Source organism: Helicoverpa zea, chromosome 14 (genome assembly GCF_022581195.2).
Source record: "Helicoverpa zea isolate HzStark_Cry1AcR chromosome 14, ilHelZeax1.1, whole genome shotgun sequence".
NCBI lineage: Eukaryota > Metazoa > Arthropoda > Insecta > Lepidoptera > Noctuidae > Helicoverpa > Helicoverpa zea.
Window position 1 is genome coordinate 5270971 of NC_061465.1, and position 19665 is coordinate 5290635.

Below are 19665 nucleotides of genomic sequence, written 5' to 3' on the forward strand. Positions count from 1 at the left end.
AGCATTATCATACGATATAACTATTTTCACAAACGTTAATCTGACACTCCCGAGTTATTCCCAAAATCCTTTCTAAACTAGAGCTCCCCTACTATAAGATCAAAAATGTCCTATGATCCTATCTAGCCATATCATTTTACGACAAGGTACTAAGAATTTCATGGAATTTCATTTACTTTAGACAGTACAGTGGCCTGAAACTGGTGACTCATTAACTTTTCTAAGATGCTTCATAGGTATGCATCCCAGCATATAGAGGTAGGGTTAGAAAAAAAAGATAATGCATTTTAATTTATACGTGTAATATATATTTATATCCAGTATTGTACATAAACGATTGACTTCTTCAAGTATAAACGTGAAACAAAAAGGTATTTTTAATTCTGTCAACAAAACTTTTCATATTAACTTGAAAAGGGGAAATAAACATAATTCACATTTCATTTTAAGATCACAAAAAGATATTGCTTGATGCATGTTATCAGGTACGGGAGAACAAATGAAAAAAGGTCCAAATGTTTGTCTAAAACCATTAAATCAGAATTAAGAGGGCTGTTGTATAATAAAAGTGAATCAGATGGTGCTTTACATAAAGCCCTGTCTTTTCGCACTAGAATCTATGGATCCGTTGATGTTGCCATGCAGTCTACACTAATAATGGCTCATGATGTAGCTACTCAATAACCCATCATCAACATGAGCCACAATCATCAGAATAAAAAAATACAATGATTTTGATATGCCTGACAGGAGTTTGATAACATAACACAATAGATGATTTAGAAAAAAAAACGCAAAATTACCTATCTTTTTCATGATTTTTTAAACATAGACATTCATCTTTAACTATAGACAGTTAATTTTTAATTTACATTTAGCAATCATATTGCGAGATTTGTAACCGCAAACCTAGCTTGAGATTATTATAGAATAAAATACTGATTTTCTAACAAACAAATAGGAACTCCAGAGATATTTTGTTTTAAGTTACAATACAACGAACATCAAACATGCATTATGTTACTGAATTATGTCTAAACATTTATGCTACAGATTGATCTACGACTGTTAAATGTATATGGAATATGTGTTACACTCTAGTGAAAGTTTTTTAGGAGACATTCAACACTGTTCACAGATTTTTTTTATATCATCTTATGTGAAGTTATAGAATCAATGAGGCCAGACACTTAAATCATTTGACTATCTAGAATAAGTTTTTGCGAATATGGGTAGTTAACAGAACTCAGCATAATGTTCCTTAAAAATAAAGATCACAAATAAAACTGGGATCATGAGTAAAAGATAAACACATTCTTAGTTTAAGTACTAACCTAAACCATAAACATAATGGCACAGAATAAATATTAGAACTAGCTGTAAACCCGGTTTGCGTCATACATAGCTTACAGGGTGGCAATTACAATATCCAAGTCAAACTGTAGTATTATATGGTAGTAAAACTCATAACATTCTTGTAGTCGCAAAATATTGCAAACAATATTTTCAAAATATCTAGATATAATAAGTGTGAAACCTAATTGCCACCCTGTACCTACACATAATATAAATTCACATACACATTATACCTACTGATATATTATCCTTTACAGTTTATGAACGCGAATAAGCAAATAAAATAAATAAATAAACATTCTACTTCCACTAACATTTAATGAAATGCAAATTAAAAATGTGCTTCCTGCACAGTCTAACATAAGTAATGGTCAATTGGAAACTACTTAAAATTATTTGTGGCGTAAACTTATAAATAGAACAGACGAGATAACTACATAATAGTAATAAGTATACATCAGCTAAACTAAATAAACTGCCTTCATAATAATTCAACCAAAAGCATTATCGTGTCTCGTCTATAAAAAGCTTAATAATATATTGTTAAATTAGCTAAACAAGCTTATAATATTGCACTGAAAACATGTATACAGCGAACAAATATTGTGAGATTTTTATACTCCAAACCAACAAATCGAATGAGAAACTGTCTCATAATTAAAGGTACATGTCAATTAGCAAGTAATAGATGCCTATTGAGATGCAGAGGTCAGACTCTTAAACAATTGAACTACTTATGAATCACTGCAGTAAGAATGCTGCGAGCGAGTTCGCGAGTACCTTTACGAGGCTAAAATCCAAGCCCATGCATGAGATCTTAACACAAACCAGTCCATAATCTCAAACCTTACAATATTTGTTCGCAGCTGTGTTGACTATATCACTTAGATAAATGAACTCCACAAAAATACTGGTCGTACAATATCTGATGTTAATTTAGTATCAAATAATTTAATATATTATTATAATATTTCCATATATTTTTGTCATGGCTCTAATATAGCTTTAAATATTGTTTACTGTGTGTAATACACTTTGTAGTAAAGGGTTTTGGATCGCCATAGACTGTAAGTGTTATCGAATTTTAGTAAGTATACGCCTTCGCCTGGATATGTGTGTGATCCCGCATATACCTGGAAAAAAGCATTTTATTACTGGACTGGTCACAAAAAGCTTCCGATAGATATAAATGGAAGGTTATGGGGGAGGCATTTGCCGAGTAGTGGGACAGTATAGGCTCAATAAAACAAAATCGGTCAAGAATGAGTTGGAATTCAAAAATTAAAAAAGAATTCAAAAAAGAAAAAAAAAATTCTGAAATATGTCACTCACTAGAGTGAAGGGTTCTATACATATTTCAGAATTTTTTGTTACAGTGGCAACAATTTTCGCAATTTCAACTTTGGTTATATGGCGTTTCCAAGAAAACTCTTCATAAGTCCGGGGAAAAAGCTATCCTAGGATCGACAGGTGTGGAGACGAAGAGGGGAGGCTTTTGCTAAACAATGGGACAATGGGGCTAAGAAAAAACAAATTTTCTTTCTCAACTCCATCTCTGTACCAAATTGCATTAAAATCAGTTCAGTGGTTTAGATGTGATAGCGTAACAGACAGACAGACAGAGTTGGGGCCTATGCACACCACGTTTTTTAAACGCGCCGGCGCGTTTTTATCCTGCAGAGCAGTTTGTTGTCCTTTGTATCGATGCAAACGCGCGTCACCGGCGCGTTTAAAAAACGTGGTGTAAACAATATTTAGGCCCTTACTGTTGCACTGATGATATTAGTAGGGAAAGTCAGTGCTGACCTCAGTATGGCAGTCCCTGCGGTAGACGGGCACGACGAGGCTGGCGAGCGGGCGCGCGGCGCCGGCGCCGGGCCGCGCGCCGCGCCTGTGGCCGCCCAGCTCGGGGTCCACGCGGGTGCCGTGGATCGTGTACTCGTGGAATGTGCCTGAGAATCCATGTTACGTACAAGATACATCTGGATAATTCTACAACTATTCAAATGTATAATGTTATTAAAGGGTACAAAAAACCTACAAACAGCTAAATTATTTCGCAGGATTTGCATTATTTCAATGTAGACAAACACAGAATAATTTATATTATCAATTATTCACTGTTCTCAATCTTTGATTTGATAAGTGAGGGACAGTGAGAGTAAAATTAGCATTTGCTCTACAAATATATAAAACAATTCACTTATAATTAGTATTAGCAAATCCAAATATAACTTTATTAAAAAAACACTATACCATCTGAAATAGGATATTCATCTTCTTCGTCTTCTTCCTCTTCATCACTCTCAGCCACGTGGACAGTCACCTCTGTAGTTGGTGACTTGCTCCATTCGAAGTACAAGCCAAAACCTGGAACATAGGAAGAGTAAGATTTTAATGCTAACTCTTTTGACGCGTAGTCAAATTAGCAGTAGTTAGAATGAAATCTCGTAATGAGTGCCGAAAAACAAAGTACAAAAAAATAATAATAGCACGCTTTACAAGTTCGCTCCTAAATCTGAGAGTATGAGCATATAGATAGTCAAATATTTAGGAAAAACGATTTTTGTAACCTCCAATACTAGGCAATGCGGCCATGAGATCTTATGAAATTTTTGAGGAAACGTTTAAGACGTCAAGACAAAGTTATTAACAAGGTTACACCTGTAAAAAAAAAGACTACTACTGGAGACAATGATATAATCAAATCGAAAACTCAATACAGTAAAACTGTAGTTACCATAAACTTTTTTTTAGCTATATGTATACAATCTAAATAATATTGTATTTACATACCTATATCATAGTTATCAGTAGCGAACTCCCAGCAGAGACACCTAGCGCGGGGATGCGTGGGCACTCGCACCGTGATGGTCTCGCCGTGCCCCACGGTGAGGCGGCCGCCGCCCTCCGCCGCTGAGCTCTTAAACTTCACGATGTCGCCGCGAGTCCACATGCGGACCGCCTCCACGCTTAGGAATCCTTCTGGAATATTCCATTACGATCGATGTTTTAAAAGCTGTGTGTTTGACCGAATGTTCGAAAACTTATAGATGTTTGAGAATGATTTAATCATTTAAACAGTAGTAATAGTATGTTAAACAATTTGGGTGCTAAATAACATAAGAATGATGTTTATACCAAGTTCCAAAGACTGGTGGCATAAGAAAGCACCAAAATTGTCATCAGCAATAAAAGTGTATGTATGTGTCAACGCGGGTCCACTGCTTACATGTACTTGCGCAAAATTTTGCAGACATAATATAGGAATATTTCTTACCCTCATCATCTGTGTTCTCATCTACTCTGGGCTCCTCTATGTAATCATTAGGCTCCGTCTTTTCTGAAGTCTGCATAGACCTGGAACATGGGAGTTAAATAATTTAGAAGCCATATCTTTGCCTTGTAATCCCTTAAACACAATTATCTGTAAATAAAAATGTCATATTGATTCATATAATAATACTAGCTTCCAGCAGCAGTTTCAGCAGCATCATAAGTGTGTCTACACAAAGTCATCAGCTATAAACCAAAAGATTTTTATTTTAAGTATCAAAACATTGCATATAAGATACTTACTTGCTATCCGTTGAAGTGACACCCTCAGTTTCATTCAGATTGCAGTCAGTTACCGTTACCGGTTCTTCCTTAACTTCCTTTTCCTTATCATTTGCATTATCATTCTCTTTGTCATCCGCAGCGTCTTTTATGTTAGAGTTAGCAAGTCTTTGGTCTACAGCAAGCTGTTGAATGTATTGCTGATAATGTTTGTCTTGTAACTGACGAATGAGTATCGCTTGCTGGTCGAAGTTGCCTGGGTATTGAAGTTGGGCATACTGTAGGAACTGTTCGTATGTTTGCGCATTCAGAGCATCTTTTATTAGTTGCCTGTGAATCATAGATTGATAAATATTTGTTATTGTACAACATGACATAAAATGAATGTAGTACTTATGACATTTCTTTTTATTTATGTATAAACTTACACTTGTTGTTCCTCTGTTACTTTGGTGCTCTGTTGTTTCTGCTTTTCAAGCATTATTCTGTTCTGCAGCTCCAAGTTCGCCCTTTCTTCTTCTTCTTTCTTTAACCTGTTTATCAAGAAAAGCAAAAGTAATAATTACACAATGTATTAGAATACTAGTAATTAAATATTTTTTTTATAAAACAATCTTCTTACTCTTGTTGCTTCTTATCTTCCAAATCCTTTTGAATTGCTTCCAAATATGGTTTGAAAAGTGGGCACAATCTGTAAAATAATTTTGTGCTGTTAAATATAATGTTCATCCCACAGAGTCATTATCGGGATATCAGAATCAGTGTACCTGTCTAAAGTGTGTATAAATCCAGCCATGGCTTGTATTTGAGACATCTGTCCCAAAGCCTGCCAGGCTGCCCTTCTGTCTCTCCCAATCACATCGAGAACACCCAGTGGTGGTGCAGAATTAACATCTAAAGGCCCATGAGATGTTTGCTGGGTGTAAGCAACCAGTTTTAATCTATCTTCATAGCTCAAATGGAGTGCTTTGCCTTCCTTATCTGTAAGTGTAGTTCTACGTTAAATCATAATCAGTATAACAAACACGTTTTGATACTAGGAAGTGCATGAATACTCGCTTCGTATCAATAAAAATAATGATCACATACCAAGATTGGTATGTACGGAGATGCCGTCAGATAAGTCGTAAATGTTATAAGATGGTGATATTGAAGGTCTAGTTGTCATTTTTAGTCGTTTTGTACATTTTAAGATGAAAATGTAGCTTTGATTCACAAACAAAATTGGCCTACAAATGCCTAGAAAAATATTCAAGAAAATTACCTTTATAAAAAGCGAGTCCATGTTTGTACACATCTTTCAAAGGCAATCCCCATTTTCTTTCTTCGCTCTCTGCGATACCTTGGTCTGTTTCGAGGCGAACTTTTTCTGGGTTAACTTTGTAGTTATTTTCTACTTTGTTAGCCATTTTTTATAGTTTATAAATTTTCGCAAAGCAAATTACGATTTGTATCGTATTCGACTTTTGACAAATGATTTGTCTCGTTTTATTTTTAAAATCTTTCTGGCGAATCAAGTCTTTTCAGTTTTATTGAAACCTTCACATTGAAACTTTAAATAAATAAAAGGTTATTTGTCTGCTCATAACAATAATAAAAAATCCAAATTATTACTTTATTTGTATTAAATTATACTTAAAAAGAAACATATAAATAAATAAGTCCACTCTATTTTGCCATCTCGTGTCGAGTAGCAGTACTAATATTGGAAATAATGTCTACAGCATCGGTCCACAGAGTACATTATACTGTCTATGAAAAAGGTGCATTTGTTATTGTATTTAAGAGAGATAGCACGATATAATATACAAACTAAGTAAAGAAGATAGAATAAGAAACCAAAACCCTTGCTTTGGGTACTGAAACTGGAACGTGTTCGAACACGATGACAGCTGTCAACTACAAAAGTGACAGGAAATCTGTACGTACGTCACAGGAGTGCATGTTTTCGTAGTATATTTCATTGAATTTATGTAAAGAATATAAATAGTCACCAATTTCTTAACAGTTGTGTAGTATTTCGGGTACAAAAGTGTACTGTGTGTTTATATAGCTAAAAGATGAGTAATTTGTTAAATTGCTATAAGTACCATACGTTACAAAATCTGTTTATAATCACCTTGTTTACTCCACACTTCTCGTAATTGCATTGTTACTTTACATTTGTGGACATGGAAGTGAATCCTTTGAATATATTTTTCGTGAAATCGGACAGTAAAGGTGACAGGTTACTGTTCCGATACCCATATACAACTGAAAACAAGGATGAAAGCAAACAGAAGAAATATGGTCGACACAATCCCTACGCCATTAATTCTACTGAGGACTTGTTGCAAAATACCCAGTCGCAGACGTCAAATATCTGTAAAGGTTAGTTCTTAAATAGGTCATAGAGGCTCGGCCGTCATAATTGCATACTGAATAACAATGCGCCCATCTGAATAATAAAAAAACAATTTGTTTATCTTAATGTATGTCAATATTATTTAAAGATAAGGTACGCAGCTACTCCTGACTAGTAAATGGACATAAATCAATGTTTATGTTACCTTTCAATCATGCACTTGCACATTTTGCATATGCATTGATAATGCAATCATATGTACATAATATGTATGCTGTTACTGAAGCTATCTTTGCAATTGAATTGTGTGTAACTTTGATACTACTGTATTTTTTTTGTTAAGCTTCCTATAACATGTTTGAAGGTCTTGGAAGTAAATTTAACCACTTCTTCAATGATCAGTTAAACAATTGGTGTGTATCACTCATGGGGGAGTTGTTATTTCATCATACCCTGGACATTGTTTAACATAGAGTACATCATTTCCAGGTCAGCTAAGTGGCTTTACAGATGAAATGCTATCAACCCTGTTTGCGGTCAAAGCAGAGCTGTGCAACAGGAAGTTTGAACTCAAAGTCAATGATGTACGGTTCGTGGGACACCCAACCCTGCTGCCGTACAGGACTAATAAAGATGATACCGCCACTATGATCCTTATAAACATTGTGTTTGCCCTCCAGGCTTCTGCGAGCCATTCTGTTGGTGAGTTTTTTGAGATTTGACTTTAGTACAGGTATTTAAGTTAGGTAGGTGACAAAACAAAAGTGATGAAAGAGGTAACTAAATGTTATTTTTTTTTCTGCTTTCTTCCAGTGAAATGTTATTACGATTTGAGCAAAAGACTGGGAAAAGCACTGAGACATGAAGAAAAAAGGTGCTCATATTTGACTGAAGAAATGAAAATAATGGTAAGCTTTCTAAATGATCAATAAAAATTCAAAATAGTTCAGAACTAAGGTTAAGAGTTGAATTCCTGGTCTTATATTCTGCAAAGCCCTATGATACTAATTAAATAAAACAATATTTCAAGAATAAAACCTCATTATGAAATTCCATATTTATAGCTGGCAGCTCACGATGAAGTATCAGTGTTGGACAGTGAAATGAATGGCGACAATGATGACGAGGAAGACAATCTCCGTCACTCGGTTAGTTCTGCTACCTACAGTAGTGAGAATGGCACGGACACCACTCCTAAGTCAGCATTCCACCTTATATTACAACGGAGCTCGCTGGCGAGATCTATGAAGTCCGTGTTTGAAGAACTGAGTAGTACTGGTAAGTTTATTTCAACTTTATATAGTAGTATTTATGGTGTATGGTGTATTTGGGACTCTAGTAACTATACGTCTATACTAATATAATTAAGCAGAAACATTTTACCTTTTCCCCTAGGCCTGTCTGAAAATGCTGAAGACATTTGAAAAAATTTTCACTGTTGGAAATTTAAACTATCCCCTACATTGGGATACATAGGTATAGACATAGGCTAAATTTAGTTTATTTAAGGGAAGGAGTTCTGCCTTTGACACGGGTAAAACCACGGGAAGCAGCTATTTCACAATATTACAACTGTGTGTGCTTACACAATCAAGGATTGATTCATTGTTTTGCTATGTTTACTTTATAGATAAATCTCTGTTATTTCATCTGATAACACCTAAGAAAACAGACTGCATTGTCTAACTCATTTCATGTCATATCAATACCAACCATATTTGCTGTATTAGTTGAATTTACTATAATGAAGATTATAAGCATAGGTAAATCAGCCAAGATTTAATTATGATAGTCAGTGTATGTATCTGTCTCTATATAACTTCCTTCAACTATGAACTGACTAACTCAGGTATGCACCATGTTTAATAACTAGACAGTACACCATTGAATGTAATTAAATACCATGATTCACATAAATATGCTATTACGTATTTACCGGTGTTGTCATCTTTTGCGTCATTTCTTTATCAGTGTTATACGGTTGTTTATTTATCACTGTGATATCTCGGAATACCAGGTGCACCATTCTATTATAACGATAACCAAACCATAACCACTTACCGCCGATTGGTCAAATCGGTGATTTGGCAACTGCAAATGGTGCTTATGTACTTTTCTATATTCTCCCTTAAGTGTTACCCCTATGCACATCTTAGTTGAGTAACTGACATGGGGCAGTCCCACATCTAATCCTTTACTTACTCCTCTATTTTCTCCCTTATGTAATACCCCATAAGTACTCCCTCCTTTGCTACCCCTATGTTGACCTTTATGTATACTTACTATATACCCTTATATGTATACTCCTGTGCCCGTATGGATCCGGCCTTGAGTATAACATGTAAATATTTGATTTACAGGCATAGTGCAAGTTCGGATAAACAAATGGGTGCTACTGTCTTTCTGCTTGCCACACAAAGCTCATCAAATACACAACAGGGGACTGATCATAGAGCCCGAAACTATTGATAAATGCTTGCAGAAACTAAGGCCTTACCATGGAATATTGCTTATGGTAAGTACCTAACTAACTTCATAGTTAATAATATTTCGTTCTTAGTGATCGAAGTTTAGTTACTTTAGCTGAAAAAAAGAACACGTATATAAGTAATAATAGTACCTACCTACACAACATACAAATAATGCATTTATATTTTATTAAAAAACAATGATTGTCGTAGTATTTTTCTAAATAATTATCTTAGGGTTGGCTTCCAATCTATAACGTAAATATTTTTGTCAAAATGTTATCTCTGTGTTCATTTTCAGGTGAACCCAAATGAATTGCTAGCTTCAATCCCACTGGATAGCAGCTCAGCCCTCCTAAGACTGATAAAATTATATAGCCCACTGAAGAGTTTGCAAACACTCGCTATTGAAGCTGATCTGACACTCAAACAGGTAACCAGAATTAGGTATATTTTTTAATTTTCGAACTTTGTAGCACTGGCGTGATAGAAAAGAAGGTAGTACAAAGTACTGTACCTATAATCTAAAAAAAATACTGTATCAGAAATATTTGTAAATCAATATAATAAAGAACGACGAGGCTTCAAAATTTAGTGTTAAAATAACACTGCGAGATCTCAGCTGTGTCATATTTAAGTACGCACAGTTCCTAGGAAATCATAATACTTTTTTATTTCCAGGTGTCCCAATTAACAGGTCACCTTGTATACTGGGCGAAGGCGACAGTGATCTACCCTCTTTGCGAAAGTAATGTGTATGTGGTAGCGCCCGGCGCCAACGTTCACATAAACTCGCCTCTGGTTGAAGAGTTCGCTAAGGAGTTCCCGGGACTGTGCTTATTGCAGGTAGGGGTTATAATTCTGCAATTGAATTTCGATCTTAAGAACTTTGGAATAAGCGCGGAAATGTAAAAAATTGGCTAAATATAATCTAGAACTACTTAATTTAATCAGTGTATTCAGTAGACGAAATATTAAAGTAGAAATGCATTTATGTGTCAATACCGGTGGATTTTGTGAGAGACGTGATACCAAACGGTGTAACGTAGGCAAAGGTGAGTGGCATTCGTAAACCAATCGAGTCAAAATGTTTATGTCTTTTGACTACTTCTGGCGGCCATAGCATACTTTTGACATTAACAGTGGCTGCACCATTAAACTGTATAGTTATCGGTACGGATATTGAACCCTGACCTTCACCTGCGCAGAAGCGATTTATTGGTTCATTGCCTTATGACGTGTGTACAGTGCGCAAAGCGATCCCCACTCTTCCGCCGAGAGCTCAATATTCGTGCCGATAACTATAACCATAACCGACCATTTTCAGTTGTCGAAGCACCAGGGGCGGCAAGTACACGACTGGTATTGCTATTGTCAGAGAGCAAAGTTATAATTTTCAATATTATTGTCTACCTCATCAGATGCTAAGCGACTTCTCCCTCCCCGCGCCTCTATGGTACGTGTCCCGTAACGGTTGCGGCGGCGGCGGCGGCGGGCGGCTCGCGCGGTGCGTGGCGTGGCTGCTGCGGCGCCGGCTGCTGCTGCAGCTACATACCTACGTGCAGTTCAACTCGCCGCACTGGGGACGGGACCCGGGTATGTGACCTTGACCTTGAAGTTACTTGTCCTCCCCGCACTATGGTACGTGTCCCGTAACGGTTGCGGCGGCGGCGGCGGCGGGCGGCTCGCGCGGTGTGTGGCGTGGCTGCTGCGGCGCCGGCTTCTGCTGCAGCTACATACTTATGTGCAGTTCAACTCGCCGCACTGGGGTCGGGACCCGGGTATGTGACCTTGACCTTGAAGTTTTTCTTCCTATCGCTCCTGAATGGTACGTGTCACAACGACTTCCGAGGTATTTAGAGTGGTCCGACGTCGCAGTGCAGTCGAACTAGACGCACTGACCTTGACCTTGAAGTTTTTTTCTATCCACTCAAGTATCTTCTAGAACTGAGCAGCAAATGTGTTTAATCAGCAATTTCAGGTTTGAAAAAGTTGTAATGTGTGTGGCAACTTTGAAAATACATTAGCAGTTCTTTATGAAATAATTCTAGAGAAGCTAGTTAATCAGTTAAACCATCCCTTATTTTTACAAGCGTTTAAGACATAATAAAACATTTTTATTTTAAAACTTACAGATGGAAAAGAATACTACTGCGAAAAACACGACGTATTCAACCAGTCTTGCAGTGTGTCCTTCTCCTCTCTCAACCAGATGCAGCTAAACGTGCCCGAACCAGTCGAACCTAGAGAAACCATCAACACCTTCCCTGATTCTGACGAAGATTATCCCACGGAGAACAATTTAAACCAAACAGACTTTTCACACACAAAGCCTATAGTCATAGAATCCGAACATACGAAATTCGATAAGTTCAGAGAAGCTGACTCCGCTAACCACTCTTTTGACGATGGCATAGACGTTGTAGACGGAATAAAACCCATTACGAATGGTTGTGATTACGATACCAAAGCTGAAAAAGTACAGAAGAAAATCCAAGGCAATTCCGTTGATAGTGGCATTTCCAGTAACATGAACGGTAATGGAACTTTGAGCGGTGTGAATGGGAACGGAGAAATAATAGAAAATGGACACACGGATATTGTGAAAACGGAATTATTGTCTAACTTGTCCCTTGATAAATCAGATTCAGATAAGAAAAGTCTGCCTTCGAGATTGTCGGATTTATCTCTGAAGGATAGTGAAGCGACTCTAAATAAAGATACGAGTAGTGATGAGGATAGATTCGAGAGCGATCAGGATATATCGCCGAGGTTGAAAATTAATGGAATGATGAATGGAACTGAAAAGAAGAATGGTGTCTCATTGAATTTGAAATTGCAGAGTGAGATGAGGTAAGGTTTTATCCCATTTTTAACAAATTATTTATTCTAAGTCATGTTGAATGTATCAAAACTTATCAGTAGCTTTGGAATACAAAGTCAAAAGAAGGTTTCAGATTAAAATAAATATTTGATGATGGATGTGAACATCCTTAAAAACTATTATGACATAGCATCTAAAAAATAACTTTCAAAATTCAACAAAAGTGTTTCATCGTGTCGTTTTTTCAGAGATGATGAAAATAAACATATTTACTACGGCACTAATAAACAAAAATCATGCTTTATTTCCAGTTTCCAACCACCTACAGTCTGGAACATGCCAGCGAGCTGCGACGTGGTCGATGCATGTCGTATACCAAACGAGCCTCCAACGACCGAATCTTTGTTAGACACCTTCACTTCGGAAGAAAGGGCTGCTTTAGCGACCGTACCCGCTTCTAAGAACACTGATGATCTCTTGTTGTTGGCACAGCTGCATAAAAAAGGTTTGTCCTATTTTTTATTATGCGGTTTAAATTAAATATATTTCCACTTAAATTAATAGCTGCAGAAGTTACGCTATCGCTTCCTTTGTGCACCATATCACCCCTATGAACTCCCTCCATGTTATCCCTTATTTACTTCCCCTATGTACTCCCTTATCTACCCCTTTGCACTTTACCTGTGAGTACATAGGGAAAGTAACCTTATTTTAAAATTATCTACTCCCCTATACATATACGTACCCATATACTCCCATAGACTCCCGTATACGCCCCTATGTACTCTAAATCCTGTAAAAAAAAAAAACAATGAACAACCATGTAAAAATCACTTATTTTTATTTCCAGGCTACTTCCGCGGTGAACAGCATTTAGAAGAGATCATGTTTATGGAGAACGTTAGCCGGTCACAGCTGATGCAGCTTCTAGACAAATTCAAAGACGTTCTCATTACCTTCGAGACGGAAGACCCAGCCGTCGCCATGTTATACCCCTACCAATAAATCTCATTCTTAAGTCTTGCTTTAACAAAATACACAAAAATATATAATACAACCTGTATTTAATGGCCTTTGTAAATGTCATAGATTAAGAATCGATATTTGAAACTTTTTGGGACAGGATTTAGAACAGAATTTGCAAAGGTTTGATACGTTTTGTCTATGATGAGTGAGTCCCGCGCTTTATTTCAATATTTTTTCTGTGTACTGTTATAGCTTTGATATATTGAACGATATATAGTGCCTTCTCCCTGTAATTTTCTGATTGTATAAGAGCATTAAACACAGCTGATTTTAATACACTGTCCACCATTTAACTACTTTTATTCAATAAAGGAGGAATAAATAAATATCGGCCTATGTTCAGCAGTGGACGTCCTATGGCTGAGATGATGATGATGATGATTAAATAAATATCGTACATTGGATGCTTGATGCTTCCAAAGTTTTTAAACTGTAAACTTATGTCGTGCAACTATATAGTTCTTTATACATTCATGGAATGCACGGCGTGGAGTCGTGATTTCTGCATTTTTTTTTGTGATTACATCGATCCTATAATCATTGAAAACTGCCTACTTTTTAACTATATTTTCATTCAATTTAAATGATTACATAAACTCTAATTGTATGGCTACAAACTATTTATTGCCTAACCCAACCATAAGATATTTAGGTAAATGCTCTCTAAATAAGACACAAAATTACATATTGCTTTGGACATTCTGTAATCTTTTAAAATCCTGGGTACGATTGGCATCTACAAAGCTCAAAAAAGGCTGTTCCTAAAAAATACCTAGGTACTTATTTATAGTATGTATATTGGTAGTGTAAATTATTTATGTTTAGAAATTATTATTTTTTACGACATCAACTACTGATTATTTTAGATTTGCTTAAATAGGTGCTAGAATAAAGACCTGATTGCACTATGTTTAATAATATTGTAATAATACACAACATCTATTTGGCTCTTTTTATTTGAATTTGCCATTTTTTTTTATCTTTGGATGTAAATAAATACTAAACAATTGGACACTTTAGTATTTATTTAATAAATTAAATGAACCAGCTATAGTTGTTTGCTTCCTGACCATGATAAAATATCATTATAATAAAGCCTATATTCTATCCTAGATCGCTTAGATCCAGAGTATAAAAATTGTTAAGTAAAGAATCCAGTTAAGAATCTGTATGGTCCGGGATGCTGAATATTGTATCTATATCTGATGATATCTATACATATAATAAAATGATAGGAAAGTCAAAACTGTACATTGAATATTTTTTTTAAAGAATACTTATAATGGTGATCCATAATAGATTCTGAACCCAAATATGTAGTTTTTAGAATTTTTGTCTGTATGTCTGTTTATCTGTATGTTTGTTCCGGATAAACTCAAAAAGTACTGCATGGATTTAAATCAAATTTTGCATGACTATTACCTAGGGGCCGGTTCAACCAATAGGCTATATATTATCACGCTATCACCTACGGGGGATGAGCAATGAACGATATAATGAACGAAATTGGAAATTCTATATTGCCCACGCAGACGAAGTCGCGGGCAACAGCTAGTATATAATAATATGAATGCTAATGAAGAGTACTCAGATGAATGTGCTGAAGTGAGAATGCGTAACTCTTACTCCTTAGAATAGAATAATGGCACTGCTCCTTTCACAACTGTAGCACTGCACTACCTTAGGTGCTAAATATATTTTTATGGTAGTAATTTGTTTGTTGTTGTTTTTACAAACTGGATAAATTAATAACCTTCTTGCGATTTTGAAATTGAACCAAGAATTTCAGATGTTTCCTTGCGTGAAACTGAACATCTCTAGAACAGAGAGTAGAGCTGTCAACATTACGTCAATACTGTCAGTTGTGTATGTGCGATTGTGAAATTGTTATTGTTTTTCTATTGTGTTGTTTGCGAAATATAAATAAAAATGAAAAATTTCCCCGTTTTCGTGTTCCCAGTTTCTTTGGAATTCTATTTAAATGCACGACACACTCATAAACAATTACTGACTGTTTATAATCCCTACGATTTCTCTGTTAATTTCAAAGGTATTGTATGAATTTAAAAAGTAAAACGTGTCGTAATGTCCTCGATTTTTTTTGTGTTTGAATATGGTGGAATGGTTTTTTACAGTACTATGTACATCTCCGAAGAAGTTCACAGTGATCGACCCGGAGGGTGTGATCGCTCCACAGAGCTGCATCGACATAGTGGTTCGCTATACACAACCATCTGTTTCCCATTGCGACACCGTCGAAAAGTTTAGGATAACAATGTATGACAAAAACACCCAGCAGGTACGAATTAAACACGCATCTCCAACATAAAACATTGCTATAATTCCTTGTGTACCTACTGTTGTGGCAAGTGTTTTAATAATTAAAATCAGTTATTTTATTTAAATTAGTTATATACTCACGTGTTAATTAACACTATAATGCTCTTTTTGCAGGCACTGGGAAAAAGAGACATTCTAACAAAATTGATTGAAGGAGAACCTTCTAATATAAACCAAGAGAGCCTTGGAGACAGTTTTCACCCACTGGTAACAAGGGCAGCTCCTTTACGGCCCACTGAAGAACATTCACGAGTCACTCCATGTCAGCACCCAACACACAGGTCAGTCTATGCAATAAAACCTATTTGGAAAACTCCTTGTAGAACAGAATAAAGGATTCTTTTATGCCAATGACCTTGTAATTTTTCTGTGCATAAATAATTAATGGTTGGAGCATTATTTTGTTCTAGGAGAGTACGGCTCATGTTGTGTTTAAAACATTGATATTTTATTTAAAATACCACCAGCAAACTCTTTATCATTGTTTCATAACCTACTTGATTAAAAGTGTTTTATTCACCTGAATCCTATATAGATAAATTCATTATCAGGAGAATCAAATTGCCATCCATGTATTATGTAGGGCAAGATATAACTTTTTTTAAGAAGTAATTATTATTTATTCAGGAACACCAGGATGTATAATTTTTATTAAAATAATAAACAAGAGGCAGTGATAACAAACTTAAAAAACAATATGATGACGATTTTATGGGTGTACTATGCCAAATCGAATAACAAATAATCGAATATCAATTGATCGACCACTATAAATCGAAATTCTAAATACTCGAACATTCATAATATCGAATGGTTATTAAATCGAACATTCAATACATCGCGCAGTCTATACATCGAGTGTTCAAAATATCGAATGTTCGTTTGATCGAGCGTTAAATGCAAAACATATTCATCCTATCGAAAAACAAGAAAAACTCAAAATTTACTAATAAATCACATTTTAATCTTTAATTCTTATCTTTTAAAGGTACATTTTAAAATTTTGTGTGAATTGAAAAGGCAAACACGGGATTGGGAAGACCTACTTTACAAAAAAGAGGCAAAAGGGATGATAATGCGATAGAAAAAATGTTAAATAATAATAAAAACTACATTAAAATATGATTTATTCATAAATTTTGAGTTTTTCTTGTATTCATAAAAAATAAGGATTTTTCGATAGGATGAATATGTTTTGCATTTAACGCTCGTTCAAACGAACATTCGATATTTTGAACACTCGATGTATAGACTGCGCGATGTATTGAATGTTCGATTTAATAACCATTCGATATTATGAATGTTCGAGTATTTAGAATTTCGATTTATAGTGGTCGATCAATTGATATTCGATTATTTGTTATTCGATTTGGCATAGTACACCCCGATTTTATTCAACCTTCTAATCTTTGTAATAAAGAGCATAAAATGACGAACATTTTGATAACCTAGCTGTAAACAAAACACATTAACTACCTAAACAGATAAGAAAATTAATCAATTTAAAATGTAAATGTGATGATAATTGACTAGGGCATTAACTTTCATTTGATTAGAATTGACAATGGCTGATTATAAATGTTATTCGTTTGCCTTTTTTAATATTTTTTTGTTTGATACAAAGTAAAGAAGTCAAACAACTGACTGGAAAAACAAAACAAAACAGTTCTACCCATGTACTCTGAATGTGCATGGTATTTTTCCAGTGTTAAAAGTTAATATAATGAAAAAAAAATCTGACAATTTATTCTAAAGAGTCTATATTACTTTCACAGAGAGCAGCAGCCGGTAAATGTGGTGGCAGTAGCAGTCAGCATATGCTGCATTGCTGCTTTACTCCTCCCAACACAGCCTGAACAAGTTATCAAATCACAATGGCCGGACTGGCTCCATATTGGATCAAACCTCAAACTGGTATTCTCCTTTGTACTTGGCCTAGTTTGTATGCTCGTCTTAAGACCATAGTTAAACTTTATATTGTATTGTGAAATTTTATTGCTATGTTGGTTCTCCCAGTATTCAAACTGAAGATATAATTGGTCTGTAGGTGACTTTGACTTTGCACTTTGATTGAACTGTGCTGGTATGACTATTAACCGAATTACAATGTACTATAATCATAATAAAGCATTTCAAAAATAAATGGTTTTGCAGGCGTACAGCTGTTATAAGTTAATATAGATAAAAATTGAAAAAAGGTAACAAAATATATTTTCAAAGACAAAAAGTAAAAATTTTATTGATCACTATTGCCCCAAAAAGAAGGAATTTATATAGCATAAGGAGCTCAAAAAAACTCTATTGGACAATAGCAATAAAATTTCGAATTAATGCTGCTGTAGAATACAAATTAGGCTAGTTATAAACCATGACCAAACAACACTTTATGTAAGTAAACCTGATTTGGTTGAATCTTATGAATTTATGATTGTGACAAAATTATTATTATAGTCACTTTTATGTTGAACAAATGGAGTTTCATACAAAAAATTATAACAGTTTATGCAAAAGAGTTGTTTAAAAAAATAAAAATCTCTTGTATCCATAGAGAATGTGCTAACAATCCATGTATTAAATAGTTCAGATTGGGTTTTTTGTCAATCTTGTTTTGTTACGGTTGTATTGTTTCCATAGATTAAATTCAAGTATAGAAAAATTAATTTAAATTTCAAGCAAAACAAAGATTTTGAATCAAAAATTATTTGGCTCATTAATAAAATGTTATGTTGTTAGATGCAGCTGCCAAGTATCCTCTAACTATTTTTTATTACTCAAAAGTTTGTTTTACTATTGTTTTGAAATTATTGAGTGCTGTTTAATATAATTTTGAAGTGGTTTAATTATAGGTTAATTTCAGTCTTTTAATTTGTGATAGGTATATGGTGCAAAAATTATAATTACAGTGTGATTTAAATTTTAATTAGGTGCTAATATTTTTAATTGATATGGTTTGGTGTTTGAGTTTTAAATTATGACTATGGATATTGTCGTACCTTGCTTTTAAAGCTAACATATTTTAAGTCACCTTAAAATGGAAATGGAATACTTACATGTAGAGGTTTTCTCAAAGTATTTAGGTATTAATATAAATATGTTAAAATTGTACGTATATTTGTGGAGTGGTATCGTAACTTAGGCCTGCTAGTAATGTTATCGTCATCGTGTAAATAATTCATGTAGTTACGTTCGGCCATTCAGAGAATGCGTTCCTGACACGTCGCGATTGAACTGACTGAATTATAACATTCATTGATTATTGATATAATAATGTTGTTTTAATGCTCCTCAATTGTTAAAACGGTAAACAACCAGCAAAAATATTTTTATCGTAACTGCAACGCCATTGCAAAGTTACGTCGTCAGTTCAATCGCGACGTGTCAGGAACGCATTCTCTGAATGGCCGAACTATACATTATTTTTCTTGTAATATACCAATGTACAAAACCTCCTTACATTATACCCAATACTTGTTAGTATTGATTAAAGTAAGCTTTTTTGTAATTATTTGTGTAAATATGTCAAAATTTTACCAATGCTTATGCAGAATGTATTTTTATTGAATCCCCCTGTGATTTGGGACCACCTGCTGTGAAAATGTTCATGCCAAATATATCTACAAATCAATCAAAATATTGTTTTCATTTTGGAAATATACAGCCCTCCATCAATTTATAAATGAGGAAAAGGAGCACAGTCTAGTAAGGGTGTTTTAATTTTTAACTTGCGAATTACATCGCAGGCGCGATTT

The 19665-nt window shown here is 34.9% G+C and overlaps 3 protein-coding genes across 3 annotated transcripts; 2 read left to right on the forward strand and 1 right to left on the reverse strand.

The window, feature by feature from the left end:
* Positions 1–285: 285 nt before the first annotated feature.
* On the reverse strand, positions 286–6403 carry LOC124636399 (Golgi resident protein GCP60). The gene is made up of 10 exons (XM_047172481.1): positions 6179–6403; positions 5682–5895; positions 5537–5605; positions 5343–5447; positions 4936–5244; positions 4637–4716; positions 4153–4341; positions 3613–3726; positions 3163–3308; positions 286–2489 (listed from the first exon to the last, which is right to left on the reverse strand). The coding sequence occupies exons 1-10, from the start codon at positions 6321–6323 to the stop codon at positions 2373–2375; spliced, it is 1488 nt and encodes a 495-aa protein (XP_047028437.1). The 5' UTR covers positions 6324–6403; the 3' UTR covers positions 286–2372.
* A 418-nt stretch (positions 6404–6821) lies between these two features.
* LOC124636383 (GATOR complex protein NPRL3) lies at positions 6822–14518 on the forward strand. The gene is made up of 11 exons (XM_047172461.1): positions 6822–7284; positions 7748–7960; positions 8072–8166; positions 8323–8536; positions 9619–9773; positions 10028–10159; positions 10408–10572; positions 11148–11322; positions 11862–12579; positions 12862–13055; positions 13401–14518. Exons 1-11 carry the CDS (start codon positions 7086–7088, stop codon positions 13553–13555), a joined length of 2415 nt encoding a protein of 804 aa, XP_047028417.1. The 5' UTR covers positions 6822–7085; the 3' UTR covers positions 13556–14518.
* Positions 14519–15334: 816 nt separating this feature from the next.
* On the forward strand, positions 15335–19547 carry LOC124636329 (motile sperm domain-containing protein 1-like). The gene is made up of 5 exons (XM_047172383.1): positions 15335–15626; positions 15712–15875; positions 16031–16197; positions 17692–19100; positions 19326–19547. The coding sequence occupies exons 1-4, from the start codon at positions 15506–15508 to the stop codon at positions 17879–17881; spliced, it is 642 nt and encodes a 213-aa protein (XP_047028339.1). The 5' UTR covers positions 15335–15505; the 3' UTR covers positions 17882–19100; positions 19326–19547.
* The last annotated feature ends 118 nt before the right edge of the window (positions 19548–19665 follow it).

Excerpts from the sequence above, each read along its gene's own strand:
- LOC124636383 (XM_047172461.1), top strand. The coding sequence starts at position 7,086 with ATGGAAGTGAATCCTTTGAATATATTTTTCGTGAAATCGGACAGTAAA. Across the intron at positions 10,573-11,147 it reads CGGGACTGTGCTTATTGCAG|ATGCTAAGCGACTTCTCCCT; the intron begins GTAGGGGTTATA and ends CTACCTCATCAG. Across the intron at positions 13,056-13,400 it reads GGCACAGCTGCATAAAAAAG|GCTACTTCCGCGGTGAACAG; the intron begins GTTTGTCCTATT and ends TTTTATTTCCAG.
- LOC124636329 (XM_047172383.1), top strand. The coding sequence starts at position 15,506 with ATGAAAAATTTCCCCGTTTTCGTGTTCCCAGTTTCTTTGGAATTCTAT. Across the intron at positions 15,627-15,711 it reads TTTCTCTGTTAATTTCAAAG|TACTATGTACATCTCCGAAG; the intron begins GTATTGTATGAA and ends GGTTTTTTACAG. Across the intron at positions 16,198-17,691 it reads TGTCAGCACCCAACACACAG|AGAGCAGCAGCCGGTAAATG; the intron begins GTCAGTCTATGC and ends TTACTTTCACAG.
- LOC124636399 (XM_047172481.1), bottom strand. The coding sequence starts at position 6,323 with ATGGCTAACAAAGTAGAAAATAACTACAAAGTTAACCCAGAAAAAGTT. Across the intron at positions 5,896-6,178 it reads TGGACTCGCTTTTTATAAAG|ATAAGGAAGGCAAAGCACTC; the intron begins GTAATTTTCTTG and ends CTACACTTACAG. Across the intron at positions 5,606-5,681 it reads TTTATACACACTTTAGACAG|ATTGTGCCCACTTTTCAAAC; the intron begins GTACACTGATTC and ends ATTATTTTACAG.